At 43.1% G+C, this 12,024-nt stretch overlaps 1 protein-coding gene across 1 annotated transcript in view; it reads left to right on the top strand.

The window, feature by feature from the left end:
* TSHR (thyroid stimulating hormone receptor) overlaps positions 1 to 12,024 on the top strand; it is a 64,516-nt gene that overhangs the window by 21,229 nt on the left and 31,263 nt on the right. Inside the window, exons 2-3 of the mRNA XM_056851481.1 lie at positions 7,357 to 7,428; positions 11,500 to 11,574. Of these exons, the coding sequence (XP_056707459.1) occupies positions 7,357 to 7,428; positions 11,500 to 11,574 (147 nt within the window). The remainder of the gene's footprint in view (positions 1 to 7,356; positions 7,429 to 11,499; positions 11,575 to 12,024) is intronic.

Here is a 12,024-nt window from a genome sequence, read left to right as displayed (position 1 = left end):
ATGTTGTGGTGGTTAAGGTGTCATACTAGGATCTGGGAGCCTCAAGTTCAAATCGTTACTCATGCCATAGAAGCTAGCTGGGTGGCCTTGGGCCAGTTACAGAGACTCAGCCTAACCTCCCTCACAGGGTTGTTGTTAGGATAAAACGGAGGAGGGGAGAACGATGTAAGCACCTTTGGGTCCCCATTCGGGAGAAAGGAAGGATATGAATGCAGTAAATGAATGAAGTAAATAAATGTGTGCCTGCTCTAGGAAGGGGGGGGGCTCTGTCACCCAGGGGGAAGACATCTAGGGAGGTATCACTGTGCGAGCAGTGGGATCGCAGGGTTCCTGGAAACTATGGCTGGGTGGGGGGAGGCAATGAAGTGGGCAGACTCGATGTCTTTGGGAAGGGGTGGGGAGGGCACTGGTAGGGGAGGAAACTGAGTTAGGTCCTGAATGCTATAGATGCCCTCACATCTAAGTCCACCCCAGTGGCCCCCTCTCCTGCTCCACTGCTGACAAGGGTGGGCAAGGGGGTGTCCTGGGGGTACCCACGGCAGCATAGCTGGGGCTGCTGGGAGGCACGGCCACCAATGAGTGGGGAACGCCCGTGACTGCACAAACTCTCCTAGACATCTCCCCATGCGCCTTCCAAGGTGAGGGCACCCTTGGCACTGTGTGGGCCGAGGGTCTGCTTAGGGTTTCTGTGGGAGGGAGATTGCTGGGGCCCTTGCCAACTCTATCATCTGCCCAGGGACTTGTGACAGGAACTGGTCCCTTTAAGGGGGTGGTGTGTGTGTGCCGCAGACATGGAGCCAGCATCCCTGGCCATGCCCCTTCCTGCCCCAGGCTGTGACAAATGCAGGGCCAGACCTGCCAGCCTAGCCATCACAACAAAACACCTGGTCGGGACGCTATGGCGTGGTTGCTGGAGACACTGACATGGTTGTGGCTTCAAAAACCCAGCTACAAACTCTTTTTCCTGCCAGCTGCTCACTAACCAAACCCTGGAGGGAGCAGCAGATGAATGGCGCCACAGTTACACCATCTGCCACAACACAGGCAGCCTTTATGATGGCGCTGCCCGGCTGTTACTGGCTTTCTGGTGGGTGGGAGTTATTCCTTGCCATTGTATGAAGAGTCTTTTTATTTTATCGTGGGTGTGTGGCATTTCTACACAACAAAATTGAATTAGTTTTCTGCATTTAACTACCTTGGCTTTCTTGTAGACATATTGGACTAGCACTTCTTTCGTTTCACTGCTGTTAGCATCAATTAACTTACAATAGAAACCTGCCCTCCCAGAGTACCGGGATTGGTCAAAGGAATGCCCGAACTGGGATACTAGCATGTTTTAATGGTGACTTAAGCCCTAATACTAAGCAAGAGATTGTAGCTAAACTACTAGCAGATATTGATCCAAATGTGCCCTTGGGTGGGGGGGGGGTCGCAAAATTTTTGTCTATGGCATTTAATGGTACTATCTTTTAAAATTTTAACTTGTACCTTCATTTTAAATGTGAAAACTGAAATGAATGTTACCTTAGCTATTTTGTTTGTTTTATATATATTTTAATTTCTTTTTTGCTTTTGACCTGTTGGTCTTTGAGCAGTAAATAAATAAATAGAAATGGTGACTTATCACACGGCACCATCAGACTCTTTGTCCTATTTTTGAAATATCATTTCATCCTATCTTTGAAATAACATTTCTGTATTACAGATTGTAGTTAAAATTAAAACTAAAGCTCTGATTTATTTTTCTTTCTTTTTGATGAATCATAAATAATTCGGGGAGATTTCTGGGAACAAACTTAAAAGGATATTAAATTAATAGTGGGGTTTTTTTCTCCCCACCATCCATATGAAAAATTAATACAATTCAATCTGACACTCACATTTCTGTCTTCCTATGCTACTAATACTAGTAGATTGAGTGTCTTTTGTATAATTAATTCTGCAGAGTTGGAAAACCTGAGAAGACTGACATACCAAGACAAAAATCCTTCTAGCAGCTGCAATATGAGGCAATCCTATGATAAACGTTTTTTTAAAAAATCCAGTTTTACAAACACAACTTTTTTTGCTTCCCCACTCCTGTTGCTGCTGTTGGATCTCCCTGAAATGCTGCCCCCCAGGGACCCCGAAGAACAGCGAGAGGGGCAAATGGGGGTTCTGCAGCAATTGGTGGTGGAAATTACCCCACTCCTTATGCTAGCAGAAGATTTAGTCTGGATGCTACCCCATATCCATGCCTGCTGGGTTACCTTCGGCTAGTCACAGTTCTCTACTTCACAAGATGTCTGTTGTGGGGAGAGGAAGGGAAGTGATTGTAAGCTGCTTTGATAATCCTTAAAGGTAGAGAAAAGTGGGGTATTAAAACCAACTCTTCTTCTTCATGCTTGGCTATTCATTCAAGAACACAACTCTTGGATGGAATGAAAATGAAGAATAGAGCTGGGTGATATTTATTTATTTTTTCTTTTATTTGTTAACGAAACATTTAGACCTCTGTCATGGACCTGATTGAAACTTATTTTGTGCGTGCCCTCAAGTCACAGCTGACTTATGGTGACTCCATAGGGTTTTCAAGGCAAGAGACATTCAGAGATGATTTGCCACTGCCTGTCTTCGCATAATGACCATAGTATTCCTTGGAGGTCACCCTTCCAAATACTAGCCAGGGCTGACCCTGCTTAGCTGCTCAGATCTGACAAGATCAAGCTATCCTGGGCTATCCAGGTCAAAATAGAAACTTAGACTATCCCAAATATCAGAGACCAAGGAGCAGGCCAGTAGTCATCCACTGCTTGCCTCTGGCAATAGTATTGGGAAAATTCTTTTATCAGAGGATTATGGATCGTATGATCATGGCTGGAGAAAGTCAAGGCACACGCACACAATGAATAGACAAAGTCCTTTGTCTTAGCAAAAACAAACTTTACTCACTATAAAATAGGGTAAGGTATACTTGAGGTTAAAACAAGAAATCCTTACTACATTTCTAGTTTCCTATACGTGCCAGAAAGGATCTGGCAGTTACTAAACTTACGCACATGGCATCTCTAAATTACAGAGTTGCCCCATCTCTGGTTGAGATTCAAAAGGTAACTGGGTACTGCTTTCTCTTCTAAACAAAGGAAGAAAGCAGTAATATGCAGATTGTGGCTACGTGACCACAAACATGTTTACAACTGTCTCTCTGACCAATAGCTAATTGACACATTGGAGATTACATCACCTTCTTGAACTGGTCAGCATCAATACAATCAATTTTAACTCTTGTCTGTCTGACATGTAACGAAGCTCGCTATCTAATCCTCAACAAACAGCCCATCAGTCTGAGAGCAGAATCGCTGCCGCACAGTGCCTTCTGTCTCATCTATTCTAGGCAGTCCAGCAGATTTGATGACCTTTTAGTATAACATGCTGCTGAAAGGCCTGGATGAATGAACATAATAAGCTCCATCCATTCAACTGTAGGCACGGATAACCACATTGATTTCTGTTTTGAAACCTGCTCTGAGAGACTGCTGTGGATCTACAAAATTCAGGAGTTCCTGGAATTATTCCTGCTTCCTTACCTTTGCCCCCAAAAGACAGATTTTAAACAAGGCTTGGTTATTCAAATAAACCAAGTCCAAAGAATTTTTTTTAAGAGTCCACATATCACAGCTTCCTTTGAAGAGCTAGTAACATCCCTTCTTTTAAAGGGTTTACCCCATTATTGCTCAAAGGGTATTTAGCATAGCTTGAGCAGATTTCACATAAGAAGAGCCCTGCTGGATCAGACTAGTCGTCCATCTAGTCCAGCATCCTGTCTCACACAGAGCCAACCAGTTCCTTTGGAGGGCCAACAACACGGCATAGAGGCCAAGGCCTTCCCCTGATGATGCCTCCTGGCATTGGGATTCAGGGATTGACTGCCTCTGAATGTGGAGGTTCCCTTTAGTCGCCATAGCTGGTAGCTTCAGGTAGACCCATCCTCAATGCATCTGTCGAATCTCCTTTTAAAGCTGTCTATGCCTGTGGCCCTCATGACATCCTCTGGCAGTGAATTCCAAATTCTAATCATTTGTTCTGTAAAGAAGTATTTACTTTTATCCATCCTGAATCTACTGCCCATCAGCTTCATTGGATGCCCTCGAGTTCTAGTGTTTCAGGAGGGAGAGGAATAGTTCTCCTTGTCAACTCCACCTGGCGTGGAGAGAGTTATAAACCTCTTTTCTAAACTGAAAAGTCCCACACACTTCAGCCTTTCCACATAGGGAAGATGCTCTAATCCCCTAATCATCTTGGTTGCCCTCTTCTGTACTTTCTCCAGCTCTGCGAATGTCCTTTTTGAGATACGGTGACCACAATTGTACACAGTATTCCAAATGAGGCTGCACCATAGATCTGTACAGGGGCATTATAATATTGGCCATTTATTTTCAAGCCACTCAGAGCCTGACCCTGTCAGGAATGGGCAGCATACAAATCTAATAAATAAAATAAAATAAATAAAAATCCTTTTCCTAATAATCCCCAACACGCAGTTTGCCTTTTTCTCAGCTGCAGCTCACTGGGTTGTGTGAGGGTATGTGATTCGGGGTGGTCCAAAGATTGTTTTGCATGTACATTTGTCCTAGGGGCACCCCACTTTGGAGCAGCTGGCACAAGAACTGGACTTTGGACCAGGAAACAGCATACACCCTTCCTTGGAGAGCAGAGTCTCCTGAATGTAGGGGTGTATGATTTGTGGTGGTCCAAACCTTATTTTGGGGGGCATGTAGATGTTCCTGTTCCTTATTCAAATCTTTGCATACAGGCTTAGAATCATAGAGTTGGAAGAACCACCAGGGTCATCAAGTCCAACCCCTTGCACAATGCAGGAAATTCACAACTACCTCCCCCCACACACACACCCCTAGTGACCAGAAGATGGCCAAGATGCCGTCCCTCTCATCATCTACCTAAGGTCACAGAATCAGCATTGCTGACAGATGGCCATCTAACCTCTTCTTAAAAACCTCCAGGGAAGGAGAGCTTACCACCTCCTGAAGAAGCTTGTTCCACTGAGGAACCGCTCTAACTGTTAGAAAATTCTTCCTAATGTCTAGACGGAAACTCTTTTGATTTAATTTCAACCCGTTGGTTCTGGTCCGGCCTTCTTGGGCAACAGAAAACAACTCAGCACCATCCTCTATATGACAGCCCCTCAAATACTTGGACATGGTTATCATATCCCCTCTCAGTCTTCTCTTCTTCAGGCTAAACATACCCAGCTCCTTCAACCTTTCCTCATAGGACTTGGTCTCCAGACCCTCACCATCTTTGTTGCCCTCCTCTGGACACGTTCCAGCTTGTCTACATCTTTCTTAAATTGTGGTGCCCAAAACTGAACACTTCTTGGTGACAACTCAAATAGAAGCTCATGGTGCCAGAACCAGTGTTTGGACCGGGCACCACTGTATGTCTTCTTGCAGGGGACAGTCTCTGGAGTGTGTGGATGTATGATTCAGGGTGGTCCAAAGATAGTTTTGGGGTGGAGCTGGTCCCCAGTGTGTGCATGTTAATTTGTTTTGGGGACACCCCACTTTGTAGCAGCTGTCACAAGAACTGGGCTTTGGATCAGGAACCAGCATACGTCCTCTTGGAAGGCAGAGTCCCCTGAATATGGAGGTGTATGACGTGTGGTGGTCCAAACCTTACTTTGGGTTGCAGAGCTTTTAAATTGTCCTCAATATTTGTCATTGGATTCATGAATAAGGAACTAGGAAGTGCAAATAAGGAACTGGGAACCAACTTCAGCCTCCTGGAACAAGGGCAGAAGCGGTGCCCTTTCCAAATTTCCAAAACCCTTGGGCAACAAGAATTAGAATGGATGCATCGAAACGAATGCATAGATTAAATATTATCCAACGTTATTTTTAAAAGATGCTTTTATGGCCAGTTTACTGTCTCAACTTGTTTCAGAAGTCAGTATGACAGACTGTTGCTCCCTTGTTGCTATTTTACTATGCCAATAAAGGTGTCTGAATCTGACTCTGACAGACTGTTGCAGAATAAACAAATACAATATAGAGCAGGCGGAGGAGAACCTTCAGAAATGGGTAACAGGTAACAAAAGTAAGTGACAGCTCACTCAGTGATCCATGGTAAGAGAATACAGCTGTTACAAATACACAAGAAGGTCGCTATTTTCATTTGTGCAATGTTGGAGAAAATGGAACTCCCATCCACTTTCTGGTGTTCAAAGTTCTGTTGGTATTTCAATTGAGCAGTATTGGGATTCTGAAAATTATACTTAAGGCCTCATGGGAGTGTCTGAAGTGGTAATTTATGCAGCTAGTTATTATAGGAATTAAAATAATCACTAAGAGTTCCTTCCTCTTGGGACCTAACTACATGTTAAGGCATAGGCCAAACCCCCATTGCTCCATTTATTTTTGCTGGGTGGAAAAACATGTAGGAAGGGGCCAGTTTGGAGTGGTGGAGTGGCCAGATGTGTGTGTGCTTAACCCTCTTCTTGCTTACAACTTCTCTGTTTTGAAATCCTCTCCCCAAGTAGGATCCCTGATAAAAAGGACCACCAGGGTTTGAATACATGCATTTCTCTATGACTTGTATTTGGGCACTTGACAGTTTGGCCAAAGTTCACAAGCAAAATCAAGATAGCTTCTACTTCCATTTACATTTGTTCAGATTCTAACTCATTAGGCTTTTAATATCAGTGTACTCATTTATAATTCATCCATAACATCTCATAGGAAGAATATTGAAAGGCAAAGATTGAAATGTCCACTTATTCAAGTAACCAAGGGTAACATTCATTGTACAATTTTTGTACTCTGCCTATTTAAAAAAACCATGGAAGAACAAGAAGTTAAAAAGCATATATCAATAATCTAACACATTAAAATATTAAAAGCTCAGTTCAGTGAATCTCTGCAATCTCAATACCCCAGCCAAAAATACAAATAAAAAACACAAGCGTCAACCCCCCCAATGAAATAATAGTTTTTCAAACACTCTTAAAGGCCAATAAAGAACAGGCTCAGTGTACAGTTGCATAATGATGGTTTGACCCCAGAAAAGACCCAATTTCTCACAGAGATCAGTCACTGGGAGGAACGGACAGCAAGAAACTGTGGACAGATCCAAGAGGCTTAATTTTACTCTGAACAGAGAAACACTTTTCAGGAATTTTAATAGTATGTTTTCTAGGAAGGATATTTAACTAATGAACAGATTAATTGTTAAAATTCTGTTACTACTTCAATTGTTGTTTTTTTATGCTGTTGTGTTCTTGTTGCCTTTGGAAGCCACTTTGTGCACAGTAGTGGTTGGGTATATTTTTAAAATAAAAATAAAAGAATGTCAATCCTACAGGAGATTTATGGAAACCCATCTAAGAAGAATCCCTAGAGAAGCGTTCTCCAATCTCCCCGACATCTCAAGAATGTAAGTTTTTCCCTCCGTACATTTTCTATCTTGTAATAAAACGGGAAACAGGCGAACATTATTAATAAGCAAAGCACCTCCCCCACCCAGTGCTACTTCAGCCTTAAAGATATGTACAGCAGAGTAGCCATTAACATAGATACACAGGGAGTGAAACTTCTATCTCCAGTTGGCTTAGCTGGTGTGATGGCACAGAATGTTCAGAAATGGTCCAACTAAAGGGACCCAGTGTGTCAGAATGTTTGCAGTCCACCTTTCGTGAGAGAAAGGAAAGCTGTCAGTTTAACTCAGGGTTGCCAACCTCCAGGTACTAGCTAGAGATCTCCTGCTATTACAACTGATCTCCATCCGATAGAGATCAGTTTCCCTGGAGAAAATGGCCACTTTGGCAATTGGACTGTATGGCAATGAAGTCCCTCCCCTCCCCAAACCCTGGCCTCCTCAGGCTCCACTCTAAAAACCTCCCACCGGTGGCGAAGAGGGACCTGGCAACCCTAGTTTAACTGGAATTAAACCCTCCTGCAGACTGTGATGGTAGTAGAAGTTTTGTGGAACAAAGTGAGGATTGGAAAATGAATAATCAGATAGGGAAGCCAAGCGGTTGGCAGCTTTAGATAGGGTGCAGATTGGACAATGGACTGAGAAATAGGAATCTGGGGAAGGGGTAGATGAAGGAGAATGAAGCCTGAAGGAAAACAACAATATTGCTGAGCTTTCCAAGCTTTGATTTCTGTAAAGCAAAGCCATGGGGCGGGGGCGGGGAGACTGGGAGGCCAAAACAGCCCTAGAAAAGGTCTCACCCCCCCCCCACTCTTTTGCCCCATTATGGAGGAGAATTCACTGAGCCCAGCAGCCATTGTGTGACTCGGGGAGAGGGCTAAAGAGGACAGGCTATAAGGGCTGCTGGGGGAGGGAAACAAACAGTAGGGGAGGGGGATGCAGGAGAAAATGAGATTCCTCCCTGCAGGTTCTTGTGGGTCGCTTCCTTGTCTTTATATAATATAAAAGACAGAATCAGTCTTTTTATTAGCAATGCACTTCTTCAAAATAGTTTTTTTCCAATTTTTTGTGGTCAGTGGAAGACTTTTAGTTACATGACATACTCAACTTCATAAAGTAGGACTCACTGTGGCTTTGGTTTGTTGATGCCAGAGTAATTGAAAAGTCTCCATCTGGTCAAATGAAAAGCCTGGGTGAATTGGCTTCTTGCTTCTTGCTCATCATGTGCACCTGATGTCATGCACAGGATTCTGTTTTTAGCCTATTACATTAATCACATTTGCAACTTACAGTGGTGTGCCTACAGCTGGCCGCAGGTAAGGAGACAGGATGGGATAGGATTTTCTCATGATTCCCCTGCCTGCCCAGTGATTGCGTGAATTGACTTTTGGTACGCCAATCTTCAAATCAATAAAGAAGTCAGTATTTGCCCATGCCCATGCCTTAGAGGAAGAGCCATTGGGGAACAGGTTATGCATCATCTGGAGAGAGATTACTTTAGGCCAGTAGTCACTGCCTTTATTTATTACGGCATGAGACTTCTACTCATTATCCGAACATAGCAACCAACAAATACTGCTTTGTAAAGATTTTAGGGACCGCCTGTAGAATGATGGTCGGCCAAGTGTTTCGTGGGCTGCAGGGATCAGATTCAGTTCCTACCAACTCCACTGAAACAGGATCCCAGGTAGCAAGGCGGAAACACTTTCCTGCCTGAGGCTTTGGAGAGCTGCTGGGCTGACTCAGTGCAGGGCAGCTTCATCAGTTCCTATACACATTTCCCTCTGCCATTGTTCAATGCTTAGAAGAGAATAAAAGGGCAACTGAAGTGCTCAAGCTCAAACACAATTCCTGACTACTTCCACTGTAGTATACACCGTGAAGATACAAAAGGAATAAAGGCATTCTGTGTGTGTAAAGTGCCTTCAAGTCGCAGCCGACTTATGGTGACCCCTTTTTGGGGGTTTTCATGGCTAGAGACTAACAGAGGTGGTTTGCCAGTGCCTTCCTCTGTACAGCAACCCTGGTATTCCTTGGTGGTCTCCCATCCAAATACTAACCAGGGCTGACCCTGCTTGGCTTCTGAGATCTGACAAGATCAGGCTAGCCTGGGCCATCCAGGTCAGGGCAAAGGCATTCTAGGAAACTAGTTTGCAGTGATTTACATTTCCCAGTTTTGTTCTTCTCAGGACTATTCTTTCGCTAACAAACTTGCAGAGTACCATAGACTGAATATATGGATGAATGAATGCCCCGCTGTATGTAATAGAATGACAAAAGGGGGGGGGAACTCAAGCAAATATTTAGAGAGAGCTTCAAAGATTGAGCTACAAACTATACACTATAACAAAATAATTACATTTATTCCAAGGTGTACACTATAAAATTGTTAAAAACACAGGGCCTGGAATGCAGGCTACATATAAAAATATCAGTTTTAAAATTCTTATGAACAGTTGATATACAATCAATATAAATGACCAATGCTATACCAGATGCATTTCGGCCTGAATAGGCCTTCCTCAGTGGCCATAAATACAGAAAGTTAAAAACAAACACATAAACCTTATGAGATATTTTTATTTAATATTTTGTGTGGCCAGTTAGATTCATCACAGGTTGGTGTACACATATCCGGAAGCATTATTAATTCTGTATCAGATTATGTGAGCAATGTGGCAAGATCTACAATTTGGGTTAAGAGTTTAAATCAAGCCACACAACATTATTTTGATATGGTGTATAGTTTGCAGCTCAACCTTTGATGCCCTGCTGTATGTGCCTGCCTTTTAAGGTGATCTTCTGTAGCGCGCTTGCTGGTGAAAGTGTTAGAAACATTATTGCCCTTCTCCTACAGTCATGAAGTAGCCTTCAGAAAGGGGAGCAGGACCGTTGCCCTTGAAACTCTCATGGGCTACCTATCCGCCATGGCCAATGTCAGTGTTGGGACGCAGGTTTTGGTCCCAATGCAATGTACCCATGTGTGGATTTGGATTTTTCCTCCACTGGAAAGAATAAGTGTCAATCATATGTATGGGAGAAAGTAGAGGTACGTATGAAGGGACATGACGTGGGGCAGAGCTCAGTCGTCGTCGTCCCCACCCCACCCCCCTTGTGAACCCAGAGTTCTGGCATGGGAACCAAGTCTTTGCCTCCTCTTAACGGTATCCCCTGGTAACAACTTGTTCACTTTGTTCTATTGAACTCCGTGAATGCCATTGAGAACTGAGCCATGCTTTGTGTGCCACAGTCCCCATTCCTTCATCATTCTTGGAATGTGATAGAAAACTAGGAGAGTGATGGCATGTTGGGAACTGAATGTGACAGACAGACAGAGGTTTGAGACCTGAACATTCTGCGTGCATTGTTTTAGTATACATGTATTGAAACATATAAATTATACACACACGCCAACAGAGAGAGAGATTACCATATCAATTTCTCTCCTTTTAATATGGCGGGGATATGATGCTAGATAGCCACCACCACAAACATTTTCTCTTATAGGAGCTAAAAGGGGAAATATGTAAAGACCTGTGCAAATGTATATGGCGCTAATAGGCTTATCTTAAAATGAGAGAGAGTAAGAGCCACAGATATTCATGGAGATACATATAATGGCCAGTGTGCTAGCAACATGGTGATAATGAAGTGGGCAACATAGAAAAATGGCAAATATTCAGGCTCAGTGTCATATCTGAAACAGTAGAAAAGAGCAAGAGTCCAAAGCACCTTAAAGACTAACAAAATTTCTGGCAGGGTATGAGCTTTTGTGAGTCACAGCTCACTTCTTCAGATACAGCTAGAATGTGAGTCAATCCTTAAGTGGAGAAGAGTGAATTCAGACGCCCAATGGCAATAGCATGTAAATATCAATACCAGGTAAATGATATTAGCAGGCGTGATTAGATCAGGTGTGATATGCAGAGGGGTAGTAGGCCTGGACAAACAATAAGCAACGCGTTCAAAGAGTAAAGGAAGACAAACAGTGAATGAATGCAATGAATTCAAGTGACAACATGCCATCTGCCTTTGTGTGTGACCTTCCTCTTTCCTCTTTCTTAAATGTAGCTATATCTCCATCGACGCAACTCTGCACATGCTGGAGGCTGATTCTTTCAGCAATTTAAGCAAGGTCATCCATATGTAAGTATATGGGAATAAATCCTTTGAAAAATAATGTCTTACATATGAAAATTTCTCAAGTTTTCAAACCTGTAATTTTTTCGGCTCATATGTATTTTTGTTGTTGTTGCTGCTGCTGCTTTTTTATTTATAGCCCCTTTTCGTTCTCATATGAGCCCTGTGGCGCAGAATGGTAAACTGCAGTACTGCAGTCCAAGCTCTGCTCACGACCTGAGTTCGATCCCAACGGAAATTGATTTCATCCTTTGCTAAACAAAGCAATTATTACATTTATTATTATACAATTCAGTTGATGGACAATAAAATTAGGCCAAACAAATGAAGTAATTCTTTCAGCAAGTAATTAAACAGTGCAGTATCTGGCATAGTTATACTGTACTAAGGCTGTTGACTACAATGGGTTTAGAAGCATGACTAGGATGTTTAGAAGCATGTCTAGCATGTTTAGAA

Source organism: Euleptes europaea, chromosome 6 (assembly GCF_029931775.1).
Source record: "Euleptes europaea isolate rEulEur1 chromosome 6, rEulEur1.hap1, whole genome shotgun sequence".
NCBI lineage: Eukaryota > Metazoa > Chordata > Lepidosauria > Squamata > Sphaerodactylidae > Euleptes > Euleptes europaea.
Note: the sequence above shows the minus strand (reverse complement) of the source record. Positions and strands in the feature narration are given on the sequence as shown.